Source organism: Pipra filicauda, unplaced genomic scaffold, assembly GCF_003945595.2.
Source record: "Pipra filicauda isolate LSUMZ 115617 unplaced genomic scaffold, ASM394559v2 scaffold252_size1811890_pilon, whole genome shotgun sequence".
Classification (NCBI taxonomy): Eukaryota; Metazoa; Chordata; class Aves; order Passeriformes; family Pipridae; genus Pipra; species Pipra filicauda.
Genome location: NW_024104368.1, coordinates 1299687 through 1320920, shown reverse-complemented (window position 1 = coordinate 1320920; position 21234 = coordinate 1299687). Strand labels below are relative to the sequence as shown.

The 21234-nt window shown below is 41.7% G+C and overlaps 1 protein-coding gene across 24 annotated transcripts in view; it reads left to right on the top strand.

Annotated features, from left to right (window-relative positions):
• Positions 1-21234, top strand: part of ADGRL3 (adhesion G protein-coupled receptor L3) — a 512372-nt gene that overhangs the window by 407544 nt on the left and 83594 nt on the right. For 20 of the 24 annotated variants that reach the window (XM_039382062.1, XM_039382059.1, XM_027725031.2 and 17 more), the window contains 2 exons: positions 8852-9037; positions 12355-12393. In XM_039382062.1, the coding sequence (XP_039237996.1) occupies positions 8852-9037; positions 12355-12393 (225 nt within the window). The remainder of the gene's footprint in view (positions 1-8851; positions 9038-12354; positions 12394-21234) is intronic. The other 4 variants (XM_039382047.1, XM_039382055.1, XM_039382054.1 and 1 more) reach the window with 1 other exon arrangement.

The window sequence follows — 21234 nt, the reverse complement described above, 5'->3', positions numbered from 1 at the left end:
GATGTGTGTTTACGCCGTAGAGTCTGTGGGCTGAATCTTTATTATAGCAATTTGTGGGGATTTATTCACTCCTTTAGCCAGAGCAAGCAAGTCCCAGCGTTGCAAGTTAGCTGTGCTGCTGCACGATAGCAACAGAATCACAGAATATGCCGAGCTGGAAGGGATCACAAGGATCATCAAGTCCAACTCCTGGCCCTGCACAGGAGCATTCCCAAGAATCACACCATGTGCCCGAGAGTATTGTCCAAATGCTTCTTGAACTCTGTCAGCCTTGGTGCTGTGACCACTTTCCTGGGGAACCTGTTCCAGTACCCAGCCCCCCCCTGTGTGAAGAACCTTTTTCTAATATCCAACCTAAACCTCCCCTGACACAACTTCAGGCTATTCCCTTGGATCCTGTCACTGGTCACCTCAGAGAAAAGATGAGTGCCTACCCCTCCCCTTTCTCTTATGAGGAAGTTGCAGACTGCAGTGAGCTCTGCTTTCAGTCTCCTCCAGGCTAAACAGACCTGGAGCTGCTCCTCATACAGCTTTCCCTCAAGGCCCTTCACCATCTTTGTTGCCTTCCTTTGGACACTCTCCAACAGCTTTATGTCTTTCCTATATTGCAGTGCCCAAAACTGCACACAATATTCAAGGTGATGCCGCACCAGTGCAGAGCAGAGCAGGACAATTCCCTCCCTCCACTGGCTGGTGATGTTGTGCTTGATGCCCCCCAGGACACGGTTGGCCCTCCTGGCTGCCAGGGCACTGCTGACTCACATTCGACTTGCCATCAACCAGGACCCCCAGGTCCCTTTCTGTGGCACTGCTTTCCAGCATCTCATTCCCCATCCAGGGTTGCCCCATCCCAGGTGCAGAATCCAGCACTTCCCCTTGTTGAACTTCATATGGTTGATTATTGCCCAGTCTTCTAATTTGTTGAGGTCTCTCTGCAGGACCTTCCTGCCTTCGAGGGAGTCAGCAGCTCCTCTGAGTTTTGTGTCATCTGCAAACTTGCTTAGTATCCCTTCCAGTCCTGTGTTCAAGTTGTTTATGAAGATGTTGAAGAACACAGGGCCTCAGATGGAACCCTGTGGAACCTCACTAGTGATAACACTGCACTCCCAAAGAACCACTGCTCCCCGTCCCTCATCTTAACTGAGGCTCAGCAGCCTGTGAATTGCACATATGCCCCTGATCATCACTGTCTTGCTTCATCTGTGTTTATACCTGTCCCTCCCCAAAGGCAGGGAAGACATCAGTAACATCGGACTGCTGTGATATGGTGCAGCCCTTCCAAAGCCCATAGTTCTTCTGTCCCACGTAGGAGGGTGGGCATCTCTCCTGCCATATGCCCAGCGAGCTGATTAATAAAGACTGCCTTTGCTGGCATTGGCAGCTGTGCAGCTCTTGTTTTATGACCTACATACTGATCCTGGAGGGGTTAATATTACTTACTCTAGCCATAATTCACCCAGGCAGCTGGGAGACCTCTTGCTGCTCGGTGAAGATGACTAGGCCGTAAGCCATTAGCAGAGGGAAATAATAGCCTGCACTGATGAAATCTTCATCAGGGTTAGGCTTATTTTATTTGAAACTCTAGCTATCATTTGCGTAACAAATGAGCCCCATTTAATTTGTTACACGCTTTCATAGCAGGCTAAAATTGAACAGACAGGTTTTCAGAAATGCCCCCCAGGTTACAACTGGGACTTGATTTTGTTTTTTCTTTCCCGAAGGAACTTAGTTATGTTCGGCTTTGGAAACCTTCTACCAGTTGATATTTGGGAATCTACCAAATTACCCTGGATCTCATTTTACCTGAGTGGAAATTCACTGGGATCTTGGGTTATGTGACCCATTGCCTATGGAGAGTTTTTACAAAACATCAAGACTTTCCAGGAGTGACTTTTGAGGGGAAAGCCCTGTCTGGCTTGCCTAGGGGTTTGTGTTGGGATTTGCATTCATTGAATCATTTTGGTTGGAAAAGACCTCTAAGATCATTGAGTCCAACCATTCACCCAAAGCTGCCATGTCCGCCATAAATCCATGTCCCTAAGTGCCACATCTGCATGTCTTTTAAATCCCTTCAGGGCTGGTGACTCAACTACTTCCCTGGTCACTATGTTTGCCCTCATATCCAATAAAGGATGGAGATTCTCCTTAGCCCTCCTTTTGTTGTAAGTGTATTTAGAGAAACATTTTTATTGTCTTTTGTGGCAGTAGACATACAAAGTTCTAGTTGAGCTTTGACCCTGCTAATTTTCTCCCTGTATAACCTCACGACATCCTTGTAGTCCTCCTTAGTTACCTGCCCCTTTTTCCAGAAGTCATAAGCTCTCCATTTTTCCTTTCATTCCAGCCAGAGCTCTCTGTTCAGCCAGGCCAATCTTATTCCCCACCAGTTCGTCTTTCGGCTCATGGGGATGTCATGCCTTTAAGATTCAGTAGGATCCTTAGAGTAAACACAATTTTAAATTAATTCCAAAATAACCAATAGCTGCTTGGTTTCCCTGCCCAAGGAAGAGGCTAGAAAATCATTGCTGCACTTAAGAGATGGAGACTGATTTATCCATAAATCAAGAACTTGTTTCTCACATCCCTGCTGTGGATGGGATACTTCCCTTCTGCGGGCTTGCAGATTTGCTCCAGCACCTCTCTAAAGATGAAAAAGGAGCCTTCCTCCTCTAAGCCAAGTCAGCTTTTCTTCTTGCTGCTATGGGGGCAGATAGAGGAAGCAGTAAGCCAGCTGCGCCATGAGGACAGAGGTGCTCACACCCTGCAGCTCAGCTCCCCTGCATCCCTAGCTCTCCTGGGTCCTCACTGGACCACCCATCCCACAGTGTCTGCAGCTGCAGCACAGCTGACAAAATGGGTAGAAATACTTTTTTGGCAACCAGGGTTCATACCTGCTCAGTGTCTTCATTCCTAATCTGCTTTGTCTCCCAATAATCTCTGCTTCTGTCACCTGCTGGGTCCAAACTTCCACCCTGCTCAGGAAGAAGGGTGATGGGTCCCCTGGAGGGATTTCAGCCAGAAAAGATGGTAGGGAAATGCTGTGTTTGCTTTCATATCTCTGTAGTGAAGGAAGGATTATTATTTACTTCTTTCTTTCTCCTGCTGTACTCAGACTGGTGTTTGCCTGCTTGCATCACGGTATTAGGTTTTACAGCCATTTCTTAGCTTCCATTAGAGTTATTGTGCTTGATGGAAGATCAGAACAAATGTTCGCTTCAGCAATTCATTGGCCTCCTGACATTTACTTTAACTTTATTGTTGGTGCCTACCGTGCCCTCGTAACATAGCAGGAGAATAAACTTGCCAGTGCAATTGAATTATGCACTGCTACCTGGATTATTTCTGGAGTCATACAGTAACAGGAAGCAAAAAGGTCAGCTTTGGATACATTGCATCGTCCTGATCATGGGGTCATGCATTCAGTCTCAGCCTGTTTGTTTTACCTCTTGCTTTCATCAGCACCATCCTTAGTGCAGTGTGTGACTTGCCTGAAAATATCGCTTCCTTGCTGCAGCTTTCAGTTTTGGGTACTGCCTGAGAGGACAGGCACCACTATACTCAGCTTCAAGCCACTGAAAGGGAGGAGGCCTCTTTTGTAGCAGAACAGAAAGCTTTTGTGTCCTTCAGGAATGCACACAAAGACACAATCTGTAAATCTAAAGCACATGCTTTAGATTTACATGTCCTCCTGAGTGGCCTAGATCATGTCCTCACAAAGAGCAGATGAACCTTAGGGTTCACAGTACCTTCCTCAGGTATTGTAGATCTGCTTGGGCATGCATTGCAGAGGAGGTGAGGTTTTGTGTAGGACATCACCACGTCGTAGTGTCCAGGCCTGAAGGTGAAGTTGCAGTCCTGATGACACCATGATGAAATCCTTCGTCCAAGTTGCTTTTGACAGTCCGTTTTCAGAGTGCTGTCATGGACAGGATGGACCAGATGCCACGGCTGATGTATTATTAAAGAGTCATAAAATGCAGTTTAAATTGTTTGAATACTGTAATTTCAAAACCACTTTTTCAGTGTTCTCTAGCTCTGCTGTATTATATGGAGAGCAGTGATCCAACTCTCTGTTGGATAACCTGTGTTTAATTAGTTAGTTATATCCTTGGGTATCATCCAATAAAAGAAAAAAGGAAAGTTGAATGGAATGGGTTGTTCATGTGGTGGGAGTGCCGATTCTCTGCTGGAGAATAGGAAGGCTCTGCAGAGGGTGTAGACAGGCTAGATGGATGGGCTGGGACCAGTGGTATGAGGTTCAACAAGACCAAGTGCCAGGTCCTACACTTTAGCTACAATAACTCTATGCAGTGCTACAGGCTGGGGCAGAGTGGTTGGAAGGCAGCTCAGTGGAAAAGGACCTGGAGGTGCTGGTTGACAGCGGCTGAACGTGAGCCAGCAGCGTGTCCAGGTGGCTAAGAAGGCCAATGGCATCCTGGCCTGCAGGACCAGAGCAGTGATTGTCCCTCTGTACTCAGAAAGAAAGACACTGAGGTGCTGGAGCAAGTCCAGAGAATAGCAATGAAGCTGGTGAAGGCTCTGGAGCACAAGTCTTATGAGGAGCAGCTGAGGGAGCTGGAGTTTAGCCTGGAGAAAAGGAGGCTTGAAGAGAGACTTATCACTCTCTACAACTCTCTACAACTACCTGAAAGGAGATTGTAGCCAGGTGGGGGTCAGCCTCTTCTCCCAGGCAACCATCAACAGGATAGACAAGAGGACAGAGTCTCAGGCTGTGCCAGGGGAGGTTTACGTTGGACATTAGGAGAAAATTCTTCACGGAAAGGGAGATTAGACATTGGAATGGACTGCCCAGGAGGACGGTCCAGGACCATCCCTGGAGGTATTTATGAAGAGACTGGGTGTGGCACTTGGTGCCATGGTCTAGTTGACATGGTGGTGTTTGCTCATAGGCGGGACTTGATAATCTCAGAGGTATTTTTCAACCTAATCAATTCTGTGATTCAAAAAAAAAAAGAAAAGGTTTACATATATGCTCTGACTCTCTTCTATGAACGCACACATGTATGTTGAAATTTCTGCTAGGGAAAGAAAAAGGCCGTGAAGTCTTCACAGTGTCAAAAGTTAGCTCACAGCCCATGTTATAACCTTGCTATCTGACTAATGTTGCCTGATGAAACCTGTCAGCTGTTTGTCCCTCCACAAAACAGCATCTACTTCATGGTCTTTCCAGCTGACCAGTCCATCTCTATGTCACTGTTCTTAAAAATCCGAGTTCAGTCTTTCTTATCGTCTTTTTCTTTTTTGATATCAGTCAACCTCGGGCTGCAGGAAAATATTTTTGCTTTTATGACTACTGGTGCTTTAACACATTCACTCCCTTCCCAGTATCTTTCTTATTTCTTCCAAGTTTTCTTCCCTAAATAGCTATTTTTTTGCAATTTCTCTCATTTTTATTCTACTGTCCTCTTCTGCAGTCAGTTCCCTCTGAGAAAGGTGGGGCTGAAATGGTGAGCACTGCTGCATGAGGGTCTTTGTTGGTCTTTCCAGGCAAAACTCCCTGCTTCTGTTCATTGACATATATGAAACAGGCAGGAATGTATGTCCTCTCTGACAACTATTATTTCACAGTCTTTTCAGTCATAAGAAGGTGCAAGATAATGATACAAATTTGGAAATATTAGCATAGTGTTGCACAAGAGGGATTTCAGGTGTGCCAATGATCATTTGTAAATCTAGCCTGAATCCTGCCATTATGTCCAAATAGAAGAGGGGAACAATTTTTTTGGCAAAGCTATAAAACTATGTTTTGTGTGTTGACATTATTGAGAAACATTATTATTCTTCTTTAAATATTATTCATTATTGAGAAACATTTTTTCTCACCTTCAAATTAGCACTCTAAGACTAGATTTAATCAGTTTGTAAAAGGAAAAATATCAGCCAAAAATAACCAGAAACCCAGTTTGTTTTGAACAGAATGTTTTCTTTTATCCCAGAATCCTTTTTGGTTTTTAAGTTTGTTTTTTTTTCATAATCAAGATAGAAAGTTTTAAAAAGTTGTCTCAAATCATAAAAAGATACATTATTTTTAATTCCCTTTTTTTTTTTTCTTGAGCCTCCCAGTAAAAAGGTCAGTTACTTGCACATTTTTTCCCTACTTCTTGCTTACCTCTCAGTTACAGCCTGACCACTGAAGAACCTCTTAAGGGTTGTTCCCGTGTTCCTACATAACTATGTTAGTTTGGGTTAAAGAGTGTTACATGTTTTGGAAGAAGTAAGTTGTGAAGAGCTTGTTTTCCATGCAGCAATAATGAAGAGGAAGATGTGGAGAAGTGCTTTATAGAAGGGAAGTAAGTTAGCAATGCATCCTCTTGGGCAGCAGTAAGCTTTGCTGAGCATTACGTAGAATTAACCAAAAAAAGGGTCTCAGTCCTGTTATAAGGGACCAGATATATATCTTAGCCCTGGAATATTCAGACAACATTTGGGACTGATAGTAGAAGTTGGGTCTGACAGGATTGCACTTCAGTTTTGGTGGAAAATGCTCTAAAAGAATTGGAGACATTAGCATTAGCATGTCACACAGCCATCATTTTGGACGCCCCCTCATGCGCGCAGCCAGAATGGACGAGTGTCTCAGCACTGCTGTAGTGACTTGTACCTGCATTTTCTGTATGACAGTGTATAGGTTTGGAATTGTCAGTGCTAAGAAGTAGCTTCATTACCTGTCAGCCAAAAACGTTGTCCCAAGGGAATGGCACATCTCTGTGTTTTCAGGACACCTGGGCATGTGAAAAAGTTTGGGTAAATACTTCTGTGTCCCAGGAGTTCACAGATTTTGAGCTTCAGTCTGCCTTTTTCTGGGGCATTTCTTCAATTGTTATCTATTTTTTGTGTTGTTTATCTGACCACACTAGAATTCCTCAGCTTTGCAGTTTTTAGGGTCAGTACAAGAGAAGAGGGAAAAAGGGTTTATTAGTGACCAGCCCACACTACTTTAGCAGACAGATAGGAACAACAGCAACCTGCAGGGAAAGAAAACTCTTGTGTTTGTCTTTGTGGCACCTGAGCAATTTTCTCTGAGCGTGCCAGTTTGCATAGGTTTGTCGTCCAAGTGAAAATGTGAGCATCACATATTGGGTAGCAGGGATTTTCTTTTCTAATAGATCTAAAAAAAGGTCTTGAATTCCTGCAGTTTTCTGCAAAGCTTACAGAAACACAATGTGTCATGATACATGCTAAGCTCCAGCGATGAACTGCAGGAAAATGTTGAAATTGATTTCTTTATGTAAAGGGATTTGATGCAATCATTCTTTAAAGTTCTGAGAGCCAACAGAAGAGGTCAAAATTCAGCCTCTGTGCTGATGTGTGGCTTTCTTCAGCTGCTTAGGAGAGCAGGCAGCTGTAAGAATAGGATCTGGTTTCTATGGCATTAGCCTTCTGTGCAACGAGGAAGAAATAATTTAGTTTTTGAATATATGTTATCACTGCTCTAATGGGAAGAACAACATATTATCTCCTTTATTTATCTTCTCTATATCATCATATGCTTTAATTCTCTGAGGACGAACATATGAACATATTCAGTTAGATTTCATTAAATCAGATGGGCTGTTGCTGTCAAATTGATAAAAGTAAGTTATTCATTTATAACTCAGCTAATTGATTTACAGAGAGGTAGAAGCTCAGCCTATAATCTTTCCCTAGAATCTTACTTTTATAATAAGCACCAGAAATTGAGGGAACAAGAGAAATATCTGATTTTTAGCTCTTGGAAGATAAAACAATTGGAAATTCGTATGAAGAGCCCAGCAGAGTTGATCATTGAGCCTGACAGAGAAGTGGGAGCTTCGTTAAAGTGTCATCCTGTGTAATTTCTCCTTATCCCTGGCATATATATGCTACTTGTAATAGTGTTTTTGTAGTGGGCTTCTCATAAAAAGGAGATGGGACCAACTGCCCTGTCCCAAATCCCCATGGCATAGAAAAGGGGTACCAGATAGGGAGAGCAAAACACAGCAAGAAAGAGGAAAAAGCCACAGGGGACAAAGTTAGAGTTTTGCAAATAATTACACAGTGAATTTCACTGCAGGTGATTTGTGAGTTTTGTGATTCAACTACATGATAAAAGTCTTTCAATAGAAGATTCAACCGAACAGTCTGCTGGGTTTTCCCTTCCAGTGGGCCTCTGCTTGAAACCTGAAGCCTTTTGGTCCTGAGTTAGTATGCTTTTATGCATGCTGAGAGTCACTAGCCCCATTATAGATGATGTGGCCTGTGTGATAAGGAGCCTGCGTGCAAATGCTGAGTGATAAATTAGCACCTGATTATTAAATCCGTAAGATGGGAACTGTGAACTTTATTCTCTGGTTGATCTGGGTTATGTCACCTATTTTTGTTCCTTTCACAAGGAACATTTTTGTGCAGGAGTTGTAGCAAAAATCATCACTTATCATCAGGTAACCTTCTGGAATCAGAAACTGCTCTTCCTTGACAGGAGAGACTGTTTATATGGTTTGTTTTTTTTCAAGTGGCATAGGTAAGGCAATGGAACAAGCTAATTAAAGTCTTCATTAGCATGGGCATCCCATGGAAAACAGTGCCCCATGAGAAGAAATTGTTGAAGCCAACATGGGTGACTATAGCTGGAAAACACACATTTATAACCATACTCAAAACACTGTTCATGGTAAAAAGATGAAGACCCTTGATGTGGTTTACTTCTTGGGAAATTCTTCTATTCTCCTTTTCTTCTCCTCTTCTTCATTTCTTTTCTGTTTCTTCTTCTTGAGAGGAGTTAACTTGCTTAAAACTGTGGGATTGGAAGGGACTGGAGTAACATCACATTAGCAGCTGGGTACAACCTTTTCCTCTGTTTTCTCGATTGCAGATGAAGTCGGGGGAGATGGCTGCCAACATTGCCCGGGAGCTCGCAGAGCACACCAAAAACCACCTGTACGCCGGTGACATCGCGTACTCCGTGTCCGCCATGGTCCAGCTGGTGAACTTGCTCGACGTGCAGCTCCGGAACCTGACTCCAGGCGGGAAGGACAGTGCTGCACGCAGCTTAAATAAGGTAAAAACAAAGGGGCTCAGGCGGGGGCAGGAGGCTGATGTGAAGGTTAAATGAACACTTCTATGCACAAATATAAACAGAGGCAGAGAGAAACATTCATTTACACTGGAGATACATTTACAAAAGGGACATAAGACATCATCATATTTATACATTGGGTTTCAGGGTGCTTTAGTATTAGAGGGCCTTTTTAGTGATAACCCATGACTGAACCCAGAAACACCTTACTGCATGACAACAGTGTGGTTTCTGTGCCCCAGTTTAAGAAGAATTATTAGTCCTTTTGTCATTTCCAGAAGTAAGTGGAATTGCTACATAGCAGTAAAGGTGCTAGGAGTTGCCAGTTGTGGCAGGAAATATGAGCTGTGGAGTATGTAAGAATACATTTAAAGCTGAGGGTTTCCTTAGTCAAAGGCCCTCTTTATCACTGAGTCTCATGTAAACACGTGGGATAGGACTTACCGAGGATTCTGACAGGGAACTGTGCAGGCCTGGTTCTTAGAACAAAGAGCAGCTGAACCCTGTGACTATGAGCATATGTGGTTATATTGGCCACCCAGTTAAAATAAGACACAGAATTTTGTTCCCAGCTGCCTGTCAGGCTCTGACAGTTCTGACATTCATGTAAGCATGGACAGAACTTAGTCCCAAGATTATAGAGGGAATAAATGATCCTAGCTAAACCTGAAATTTATTCGGTGTCTTATGAAGATAAATGCTTTTCAGAGAAGTAACATAGTCTTTTTTCTTGTAAGGTATTATCATAGACTGATGCTATTTTAAATGCAAAGGCCTTCGGGATTGTTTAACATTTCAGTCACATGGGAACTGAAGTCCTGCATCTCATGTGCTTTGCATGTGCTGTGAATTGGGTTATCCCAATGCTTTTAATTAGTGCTGCTTCCAGCTATTTTTAACAATGTGGGTAATAATTTTATTAACTGTTACATCAGCATAACATTATTTGTTATAATCATACCATGGGTCTTTGTTTAAATGATGGTGATGTCTGACAACATCAGGTAAAACTAGCAATTAATGTCACCTACTAACAGGTTTCATGGTTGTAGTCTGCTTGCTCTTCTGGATGTGTCCCAGCCACACCCAACATTTTGTCACTTCAGCTTTGCAAGCACATATTTTTCATCTTTTTTATGTCACTTCACAGTATTTGTTTCAATTACATGAAATGGGGTTGTATCCTGGGGGCAGGTGTGAGTTACTGAGGGGAGGGGAAGACTGGACAAGGCAGAGCTTCTTGGCTCAGCTGTCATTCCTGGGGTCCCCATTGCAGGTTTCTTCCCCTTGCCATCATCTTTGCACAAGCAACTCATACAAATCAATTGCACTCCACATTAAAATTCCACACCACGTGGAGTCCTGCAAAACAGCGATGCGAGTCAGTGATCCAAATGACAGGCTCAGTAATTTACTTGCTCTCATTCCCCACTTAATTCTTTAGAAGAGCAACTGCTTGTGTTCATTTACGAATGCATGAATTCAACTTGGAAGTAGTATTGGGCAAACAAAAGGCAGCAGAGTTACTGCTCCATTTTCCTCTTCGGTGATCAAGAGTATTTAAAAAAAAAAAAAAAAAGGGAAAAAAGTAATTTGCAAAGAGTTTTGTTTAGTGCTGTTTAGTCAGAAAGAAGAAATAAAGTAAGCACCAGCCATTAAATATTCTTTTAATCATTACAGGAAATGTGCTGAGTATCCAAAAGTAATCACCTGTGCTGCTTTTTACTGGTGTTTTTTTTTTTTAACAAGCTGGTGTACAATGAATTGAAATTAACTGTCATAATCAGAGTTTTTAAAAGCCATCATCTTTCAGGAGTCACTTTCCTGTCACTAAAAGCTTTATGCTTTCCACTGGATCAGGCTTAATTAAGGTAATAATTGCTCCATTGCAGACTGGGCAGACCCCTGAGTGGATAGCTCTGTAATTTTCAGCAAGGCTTTCTTTGATCTCCATTTGTTTCTGTAGAGTCTTCATACTGGCCAGATTTACCCAGAGGAAGTTTTCTGCTGTTACAAATTGATGAATTAGAGATTGAAATTAGGCATTGCATGATACCTGGGTGTATTTTGTTTATTTCAGAGCCTCAAAACTCTTGGGGACAAATTTGGCTCTCAACTGTACTAATGGGATTGCACTGCTGTGTGTTGAGAGTACAGGTTGTCCTGAATCTCTATTGATGTGCAATTTCCAACCAGGGACATCAGCAAAAGCAAACCCAGTCAGGCCAGTGGCTCTGAGCAGCCTGATTTTGCGAGGTTTCATTGCAGTGATGTAGAGCTCACCAATTCTTGTGCACTGCTGCAGAATGCCTGCAAGGTCCCATGGAGGTAAAGAGGTGCCTGTTTGAATTTCGTGATACGCAAAAGTGCAGTTATCAGGCATGAGGAATGAATATCGAAGTACAGTCCTAAATGTGGCTCCTATGGAAAAGGTGGGATTCTTTGTGGAAAAGCTATTCAGCATATAAAGCATTTAGGCCTAGGAATTACAAAGGAAAGCACAACTTGACGTGAAAGGAATGGATAGTGTATCCCTGGAGAATTGGTTTAATACAAAAGGGAGATAATGGCCTTAATTGGAAATACTAAATTGAATTCCCATTTCATTGATATATCTTCTTCAATGGCCCTTACACTATCAGGAGCCCTGTGCAATGCTCTCTCCTTCAATACAATGTGTTATCACACTAGACGTGCCTGAGCTGGCTTTACACAAGCCCACAGCAGTGAAGCCTAAACATTACAGGTTTTGTCTTGACAGAGACCTGAGCAGGTCTGTCAGGATGGGTCCATACAGGTCCATTCGGTATCAGAATGCAGTCCTGCACACATCTTGCTCCCTGGAATCTTCTGAAACTTTCACTGTGCCATCAGCACTGTCTGACTGTAGAGCCCACGCTCCTCTTATGTAAATAACCACTCAGCCTCATCCTTTTCAGCCTTGTTTGACGTGGAAATGTCATGTGTGATCTCCAAACTGCAAGGAAAACATCATCTCTTGAGTATCTCTACTAGACTTCAGTATCTCCCACCATCTAACAGCTGCTCTTGCAAAGTTACCAGTCTGTGCTTTACTTCACCGAAAAAGGACTAACCCATATTTCTGGAGCAAGTCCTTCCAGTCTTCCACTGCTGCTTAACACACAATCACTCCTTTGGTTTGGTTGCTTTTCAGAACTTGTTTAAGAGAGAAATGAGGTGGTTTTTTTCATAGGCATTTTCTTCAATTTTTTTCCCTTGTTCTGTCACTAACTTGTTTTTTCTATTCCGTCTTTAATCTGCTCTCTTTATGGACTCAGCTTCAGAAAAGGGAGCGCTCTTGCAGGGCCTATGTCCAGGTATTTCTTGTATTTTTAATACACGTGTCCAGTTGTTTGACTGAATGACTGTGAAGTGAGTCTTGTCTCTGTGAATAATCTGATTACTACCACCTTTGTGGCAGCAAGTTCTAAGGTTAAGGTTACAGGATAATAATGTCATTTTTCACGTCACCCCACCTGCCCCATTGCTCTCAGACTTGACGAAAATTCAGGCAAAATCTCTGAATCAGAAAATGGAAAAAAACACAGAAGAGATCTGACAAGGCTTATCTGGCCATCTGAATAAGCAGGACAGTATAGATGTATGCAAGTAAAGAATGCAAAGTTGCTGCTCACGGAGGTGTCTCCAGACCAGCTGGATTTTGCTTACAGCATGTCACTCACATAACTGCCACCTGCATTTCCTTAGTTTTCTTTCTTCCTCCCTTACCCTTTCAAATTTAGAAACTATTCAAAATGGCAACACTTGGCATGAGGGAGGAGGTAGGATCATAATGAAATGCAGAGTCTCACAGAGGGATGTAGGAAGGAGGAGAGTGCTGCAAATTAAGTATAGAGTTAGGAACATAACATCCCATGAAATTCATCCAGCTCTGGCCCAACTTTCATAGGCTTACCTCATATTTTATATGAACAAAGTCAAGACCCAACATTCTGGAAAGACCTTCTTGTAGGCTTTTCAAGGTGGGACCTTGGGTTATTTTTTTAATCCTGTCACCTTGCCTTATAACATTGCTCCAGTGACTTTTATATAAACCTGTTTGTATACTGTGGGTGAGTTAATGCTGCTTTAAGAAATGTGAATGTTTTACCTTCTAATTTCTGTCTTGTGCTTGTGAACATTGGTGTTGTATTTATGGGTGGTTGAGTATTATTTATATGTGTATGTGTAACACACAGAGATGTAAAAATGAACCCTATGTTTCTAGAGGGGACTGTTTATAACTGAACTTTCCTACAAAATTCAACTTCCTACAATCAGTACTGACTTTATTTTGTGAGTGCCTATTTTATTTAGCATGTGGGATTAGATGGTCTTGATTTCTAGAACATTAGAAATAAAATAACACCTCTCTGAGCTGGTAAGCTGTTTGTCTTCCCTTTGGAAAATGTCATGAGAGAGTCACCTTTTCCCTTCCATATACATTAAGGGATAAAGATGAGTTATGGAGTTACACGTCCCTTGTCTGGTATCCCAGAGAAAGCAGCTAGTTTTCTAGTTTGAAGGAATTTAGGGAAGTTTGCAGTGCAATGCTCACTCCCAAGCTAGCTGTCTTGTCTGCTGCTACCACTGGAAATGTGGTGAGGCTGATTTGACTGTGGGCTACATGATCTTGTTGGGGGCCTTGGTGCTACCTGATCCGTAGTTGTCCTTTCCACTAGCTGCACAGGCATACAGAGTTGATGCATATGCCTGGTCTTTTTGTCATTTTTCAAACAACAGGGATTGGTGAGTTTAATATACTCTGCAGAAAGCTTGGCCTTCATAGAATAAAGCCTGAATATTCTACACAAACTCCAGTTTACCCTTAATTTCAAGGACTCCTTCCCTTTCACTTGGAAAGGCAGATTGTGTGTTTAAACATTAATCATGCACCTACCTTTTTAGTAGACAAAAACTGATGAAAGCTCATTGCTTAAGCCGTTTAGTATAAATATGGACAAATGTGGTACATGTATTGAAGAGGACAGTCCTGTAACAGAGGGCTTGAAGAATGAAATAGATGACCTAATTGAACCTTTCCAACTCTACTTCGTACTATATGGAGGTAAAATAATGTATCTGGACATATTTTCATACAGTTTTCCATTTGGAAAATTGTGTATCTAAAATCATCAAAAAATCTTGTGAAGGCGAGGTTATCTGTAATAGCAATTAAATGTGACTGCAGATACTCCTGTTACTTATCCTTTACCAGGTGGTGAAATGTCTGAGCTGACTAAGGAAATTTAGCAGAGATTTTTCAACAAATCTTAAATGGTGAAACCATGGACTTTGTAAAGTCAGTGGGAGATGGCAAATCACGCCATTCTCTGAGGGCAGAGAAATAGTGTTCAACTTTGCTAACATGATCTCCTTATGCTAATCCCATTATTTTAAAAAGCCTTCATGGCTGAATTAGGCTTACAGTGCTGGAAGTGTACCTTCTGTTCTGTGCTCCCTAGACAAAGCAAAGTGCAGTACGAAGTTTATGTGAGAGATGTCCAGAAATTACAAATATCAAAAAAGTGGATTTTTGGGAGGGCGAGGGTGACTTGAGAAGATAATAATTGCTAAAATCAGTCTTACTGTTTTCTTTGGCTGAAAATTTAGGTAGCCATGACAGAGCCCCTGAAGCAATTGGGGTGTGAAGTCCTCTTAAGGCCAAAATAAATGACTATAAATAAATATGCCAAACAGATTGAGAAATTTTGTGACTTATTCAAATATGAGACTGGGAATACATTATCAGATGGTCATCTCATCTCTTTGGGTACCTTTATAACAAATACTGATTTAATTTGTTCAGTTTCACAGTATTGGTTGATTTAAAAGCTCAGAGATTTTGTTTACTGGAGGTTAAAAATGCTGCTTCTTTAGTTTCAAGTGCAGTAAATGATCTTTTTTTGTCTCAAAAATCCAACAAGAACCAACCTGAGAGGTGACATGATAAAGACATAATAATATAATGACCGGGCAATTGCTGGAAGAGTTTTCAATCTTAAAGCCACTGGGCTTTAATTTATGATACTAATTAATAGTCAGCTTAGGCTGAGCTGACCAAGATGGCAGAGTGGCCTCGAAAAGGTGCTCCATTTGCTAAGGGTGTGGTTTTTTGGAGAGCAGAGATCTACATCTCTCATGCCCACCTTTCTGCAGTGCAGTGTTCTTGCACTCTATTTTGGGAAAGGGATGGAAAAGTCATCCCATGGGAGAATGAGTCACAATGGGTGATGCATTTGATTAACATAGCATAGTTTGGTGACTGGTGCGTGATGGAAGCTGATATGAATTTTTTGTATTTTTCTTTATAATTTATTTTTGTTCATTTTCCCAAGGTGTTTCTCCTTTAACTGAAGCACTAGGGTTGTATAAAACAGAAATTTTTGTATTTTGGAGGTTGTGAAACTGGGTTTTGTGTCACAGATTTCTTCCATGTCCCTCAGCAAGTGTCATGTGCTCACTGTTTCTCAGCTCCTCTACTTAAAATGCCACGGGTGCAATTCTCCTGGCCTCTAGGAATGGAGGTGGGGTAGTGAAGGAAAAAAGTAGGGCTGAGTACTCACATAATGTCATAAGTGAGGCCATATTAACACAGAAAACTTAAACATGAGGGAAAAATTGGAGAATTTTGCTGTAATATTTAGTATCTGGAAACACAAGCTTTAATGAAGACTCGTACTACGCCTGTGCTTGCAGTCTTTTTATCATACCTTCATCTGATAGCAAAATCTGAGCTCGTCTCCTTGCTTCACTTGGATTTGTGGGCTGCAACTCTGGGGCATCATGAGGCCAATGATTTTTCCTGTGATGTCAGCCAGTGGCCTCTTCCCATGTGAAATTGCATGCTGCATTTGGGATGAGGGTCTTGGAAGACTAAAACTTCACAGGGTTCCCATTCTTTTAGTTATTTTTTTTTAAATTTTATTTTACAAAGTCAGTCTCAGTGTTTTCAAAGCTGGAAGCTGGTGAATACAACAATGTGAGTGGCAACTTTGTGAAAGGGGTGAAAGGAAGCAGCATTTTCCTTGTCTAAAGATGTTTGCTGCTCTGGTTCCTGCCATCCTGAGTTGTTCTGTAAATCAGCCGCCCCTGTTGGTAATGCTGCGCTGGTCTGTATAGCAAATGGCAAAGATTATTGAGGTGCCACCTGCTCTGTGACAATCACAAGAGCCTCTGAGTGCATGTGTCATTAGAGCCAGTCATGAAGCTGGTGCTGATGTGCTGGCAGGCTCCAGGTATCAGACAGTGGCGGGTGGTTGCAGTCGGAGTTGTCCTTCTGGTTCTCCTGGAAGTTTTCTGAACACTTCACACTTGAAGCATGGGCTGTTTAAATTGCTGTACTAAGCAAAAAATGAAAGACTTTCCTCAGAGGATTCAAGACATTAAGTTTAGAGCTGAGTAGAAGAGACCTTTTTTTTTTTTTTTTTTTGCTAACCCAGTAGTTCTCAGCAGATAAAAGGTGCATCTGGGACTTAGCCAGTACTATTTAAAGTGGATTAATTCTGTTTGTCCCACTTCTCTCTTGCTTGCATGACTGGTCCCAACTTCCATGAAGACTAAACGAAAGAAACTTGCAGCATCTGAGAGGGAGCACAAATTGAATTATGCTCGTTTTGCCTGTGTTTTTATTGTGCCTGTGATAAGAAAGACTCTAACCTCCATTTATATAAAAAGGGGCAAATTAATGAACGTTTTCAAGTTCCTTGTTTGGTCACTTAATTGGCTGTATGACAAAGAGCTCTGCAGTGTATGTCAAACAACTTTCAGAGCCCTCTAATGATTTGTGCATTGCTTGACTCTTGATGCTATTCTGCACAGCCTGTCAGGCGAGGTATCATTGTTAAAGTGGCTGGAATAAATTGGCCAGCAGTGTGCATACAATGTTGTATATTAACTATAGCTACAGGGAGTACTTTCAGCAGCTTTTTCAAGAGATCGAGATGTTTGCCCATCAGCATCAAAGTGCCTAAAACTTTCATTTAATATAATTAAAAGAACATCTGAAAGAAGTGTGACTCGCAGCGTGGTTCTGCGGTTTGGTAGTCCTTTGTTAAAACTCTCTGAACTTAATATACTTCACAGCTTGAGAAACCTGCACTTGATTTGTGTCAGCAAGAGTGAAACTAGAAATCCTTGCCCTGCGTGTTTCTGCTGTGGTGAGCCCATTGTTAGGGGAGCGGAGGATCAAAGCAGCAACCTTGGGTTTGTCACCAGACTCCAAAATTCTTCGCATAAATGTTAAAAAGGAAGGTGACCCCATGGTCCTCCACCTACCAACTGACCTATACCTATGGTTACTCATGCAGTGTAGAAAAACTGAGAAAAAAAATCTAGTGTTTTCTTTGTTGCTTTGTGCTTACTCTCTGCTTTAGGCTGAGTCACTCCTGGTATCTGGTGGCACCGGTAAAAAGTCTCAGTATAAATTGTCATAGGGTTCAGTGGGAGATATCCCTTTGATTTCAACTGTTGTAGGAAAGGATAAGTCTCACAGACTCCCTAGGAGTTTCCTTGAAGGCTATGGATATTCTGTCAAAGAGGCATTTCTTGTTTGTGGCCCATTTCCCTCTCTTGCTACAGCTTTGTTCACTTCCCTGGTGTAATTTCTCTAGCCGTTGCTTGTATAGTTTCAAATCCCAAACAGTAGGGCAGTAAATACAGATGATTCATAAATGCAGTTCTCAGTTCATTCTGTGGGGAAGATCTCATTAGGTGAAATAGATCGTATGTTATTTCCTTCTTCCCAATCAATTCCTTTTATTTCAGTTCTACAGATGCCTTCTGACCTTAAAGTATTCTTCCTCATATATTAAGTAAAGCAAAACCATAACCTGTAATTTGTAACCTTGTTCTGTTTCTCAGATCTCCTATTCTTTTTGTGTGTTCCCATTAGGAAATTATTGGTAGTTCAGGGCCAAGATTGGAAACTTTGGATGCCTAGTGAAAGACCATTATTTTCATAGTTAAGCATTTTGTAGATGGCCTAATTTTAATAAAGGTCAGTGCCTTTCTTCTCACTACAGTGAGTTCTCAGCACTGGTAAAATTCAGGCCATTTCTGAGTCCATACAGTTCCTGTAACCACAGCATAAACATTTGCTGTATCATTGAAGAGAGAAGGTTGCACTACCTTTCTTGAGAACCTGTGCTCTCAATCTGTGGAGCAGTTTTAGAAATTCCTCTGAAAGGTCATGTGAAGTCCTCTTCTTGCCTTTGCCATGAGGAGTGGGTTTTGCCTCAGTTTACCAAAACTGATACCATCAGTTCCCAATCATCGCTCTGGTGATCACCACTAGATGTGGGCCAGTGCTTCTGGCTTATTTTTGAAGGCAAAAGTGGAGATTAGCAGTAGATATTCGAATTATTTGTTTATTTTAAACACTCACCGTGGTTCAACTAGTTTCAGTTTAAATATGAGTTTGCTCATTTCGCTGAATACTATAACCATTTTGTGATGACCTTATTGTTTTTTAAAAAGCCTTAGACGGTGGCTGGGCTTCCCTTTAAGAAAATATCTCCAGTGTGCTTACTGGTGCTTTGACCAGTGAAAAATTTTGATTTTGAATTAAAAGAATAAATGGCAAGGCAAAAAAACTTAGAAGAGTGAAGAGCCTTAGCAGACAGATTTGAAGGCATTTCTGAGCCAGGAAGTAGGATTTAATGCCATCCTTTAGCCAAAATGACATTTTCCTGGCTTAGGAAGCTGAAGTGATATGTGCATCTCTTTTTGTCCTGAAGTCCAAGACAGTAGACGACTGTTTCCCTTTGATTGATGACCCCTGTGTAGTGGGGTTGGGGTGCTGTTCATTTGCCACTCTAATAAGACATGTAATTTCCTGAACTGATCCCTTCCAATGCAATAACCTTGCCAAAAGTGACCACTTGCCTGCTCAGATCCATACTTTCGTGCTGGCCCTCTCCTCCAAAGGGCCCATTCTGACTAGACCATGTATATTCAGAGTTAATGGGAATTTTTCCTGTACTGGTACTTTTTCTGGTCAGAGGCAAGAATTGAACAACTTCCAGCAGAACTTGCCAGCAGAACTTGCCGTCAATGGCATTGATTGTGCCTTTAACTCAATTAGTTTGGAGGCTTGCAAATATTGATAGCTTAAGGAAAGGGTTTGTTTTAGCACTGGGCATTTAATATGAATACAGAGAAAGACCACCCTATTCTTGAGCAAGGAGGCAGATAAGCTTTTTTTAAAGTACCACTGCTTTCCAGTAGGAAAAAGGGAAAAAAAGAGCATAACATTGTGATCATTGTACCATATCAACATTTCAGTGCATCTACTCTCTGACAGGTTTTTCACTTGCACTGTGCACTGTGGACCTGAAGGAGTTCTGTGGGTTTTTTTCTCTGCTGATTTACCATAAAACCTCAAGCTATTAGAAAGTGGGCTAGTAATGGTTTTGCATTCTTTAAATAAAGGCAATGATGCACTTGTTTAGGAGCAGTATGGGGAGACCTCAGGCATGACCAGAAGCTCAGACCATAAACACAGCCTGAGGCTGTGCCTGTGTGATTGCACTCTACAGCCTGAGCGTTTCTGTTCTCAGAAAGGGTGAGCAAACCATTTCTGATGAGACAGCGTTGACAAACACCTTTGGTACGGGGTGTAGCTGTACAAGCACTGCTCGCTTCATGCGCTAGCTGTGATTTTAGTCTACCTATGCAAAGCTGTAGCTCCTTCTATCCTAATTTTTGAAAGTGCACTGCATGAGATATTCCTGTGAGATCAAGGAAGTGTTAGCAGTATGAGATAGGGCTTTAAAAGTTATAAAATGCAGATATTTTAATTAGAGATATCATTACAAAAGTAGTGCTTTAATGCCTTGTGCCACTGTCCTCATTCTCCCAAAGCTGCTGCAGGAGGTAAGACCTTGACGTAGGTTCCATGAAAAATGACATGTATAGTGTATTCAGTCTCCTTTTAAGGAGGTGCTCCTTTGTAAGGAAGGACAAACTGCATATTTGAAAATTACTCTGCAGAAGGATTCAACCTGTATCCGCTGTAGGACCTGCTGGTATTTACTTGCCATGAAGCAGTATTTTCTCCGTTTGTAAGTTTGTTGAGGTTTTTGTTCTTCTATCAGCTGCTCAGCAAGAGGCCAAAATGAACAATAAACATTTAAAGAGGTCCTAACTCTAGGAGAGCTGCTGGTTTTCTAAGGTTAGAGTTGCTTGCTTAAGCACCATACCACAATGCAGTCTGGTCCCAAATTTGGCAATGAGCTTAGTACATCTAAAATCTCCTAGTGATTTTCAGTGTTGTCTCCCAATTTTTTTACATTGCATAATCTGCTTTTGTTAAAGAGAAGTGTCTTGGACGTTGGTACAGTGAGAGAGAAATTATTGGATGTGGTTTCACTGGATATATAGTCACCTCCTAGGTTTAAACAGTGTGCCACATAGCCAGACAGTCTCACCAGGCATTTCTGGGGTGGAAGAAGGGAAAAATAAATGAACAAGCAAAATTTAGTTTTACAAAATGAAGTAGCTGTCATAAAAGAAATGAATGGGGTATGTACAATTGGCCTTTTAGTAATGTATAATTACTGTAAGGCTCCTAATTAGTTGCTGTTTTACAATACATCTTTTAATACCAATTTGTAAGTGTCTGAGAAGGAAGGTTTACATTTTGTTTCCGTTTTGTAACCTCAGGACAGAATCAAGAAACCGTGAGCATATGCCCTTATTTGGGAAAGAAATCTCCCTCTGCAATTTATTAACATTTATTTGCATTGAACATACAATCTGTGGTGCTATATAACCACATAATGACAGGGATCACCATCATGGGATTTGTCTTCTGCGCTTGGCAGGTTCTTGTTATTCTGTCTATGTCCAATTGTAGTCACTACTGGAGACATGAAAGGTCCACGGTGTCTCATATTCTCCGACCCACCCAGGATGGTTGCTCTTTAGAGGCTTGTAATTAGAGGGTTTGGCTTTGCATGTGTAGATACCCTGACATCACACACCGAATGCAGCTACACCCACGTATCTCAGGATAGAAAGATGGATGCTTTGTTCTTGGCTCCTTTCTGACATGCCCTTCTTCCCTCATTTGATCTTAGGCTACAAACAAGCAAGTTATGCCTTGTGATAGCTTTCTCTTCATGTCGTTTGAGTTACTTGTGTCTTTCTCCTGGGGC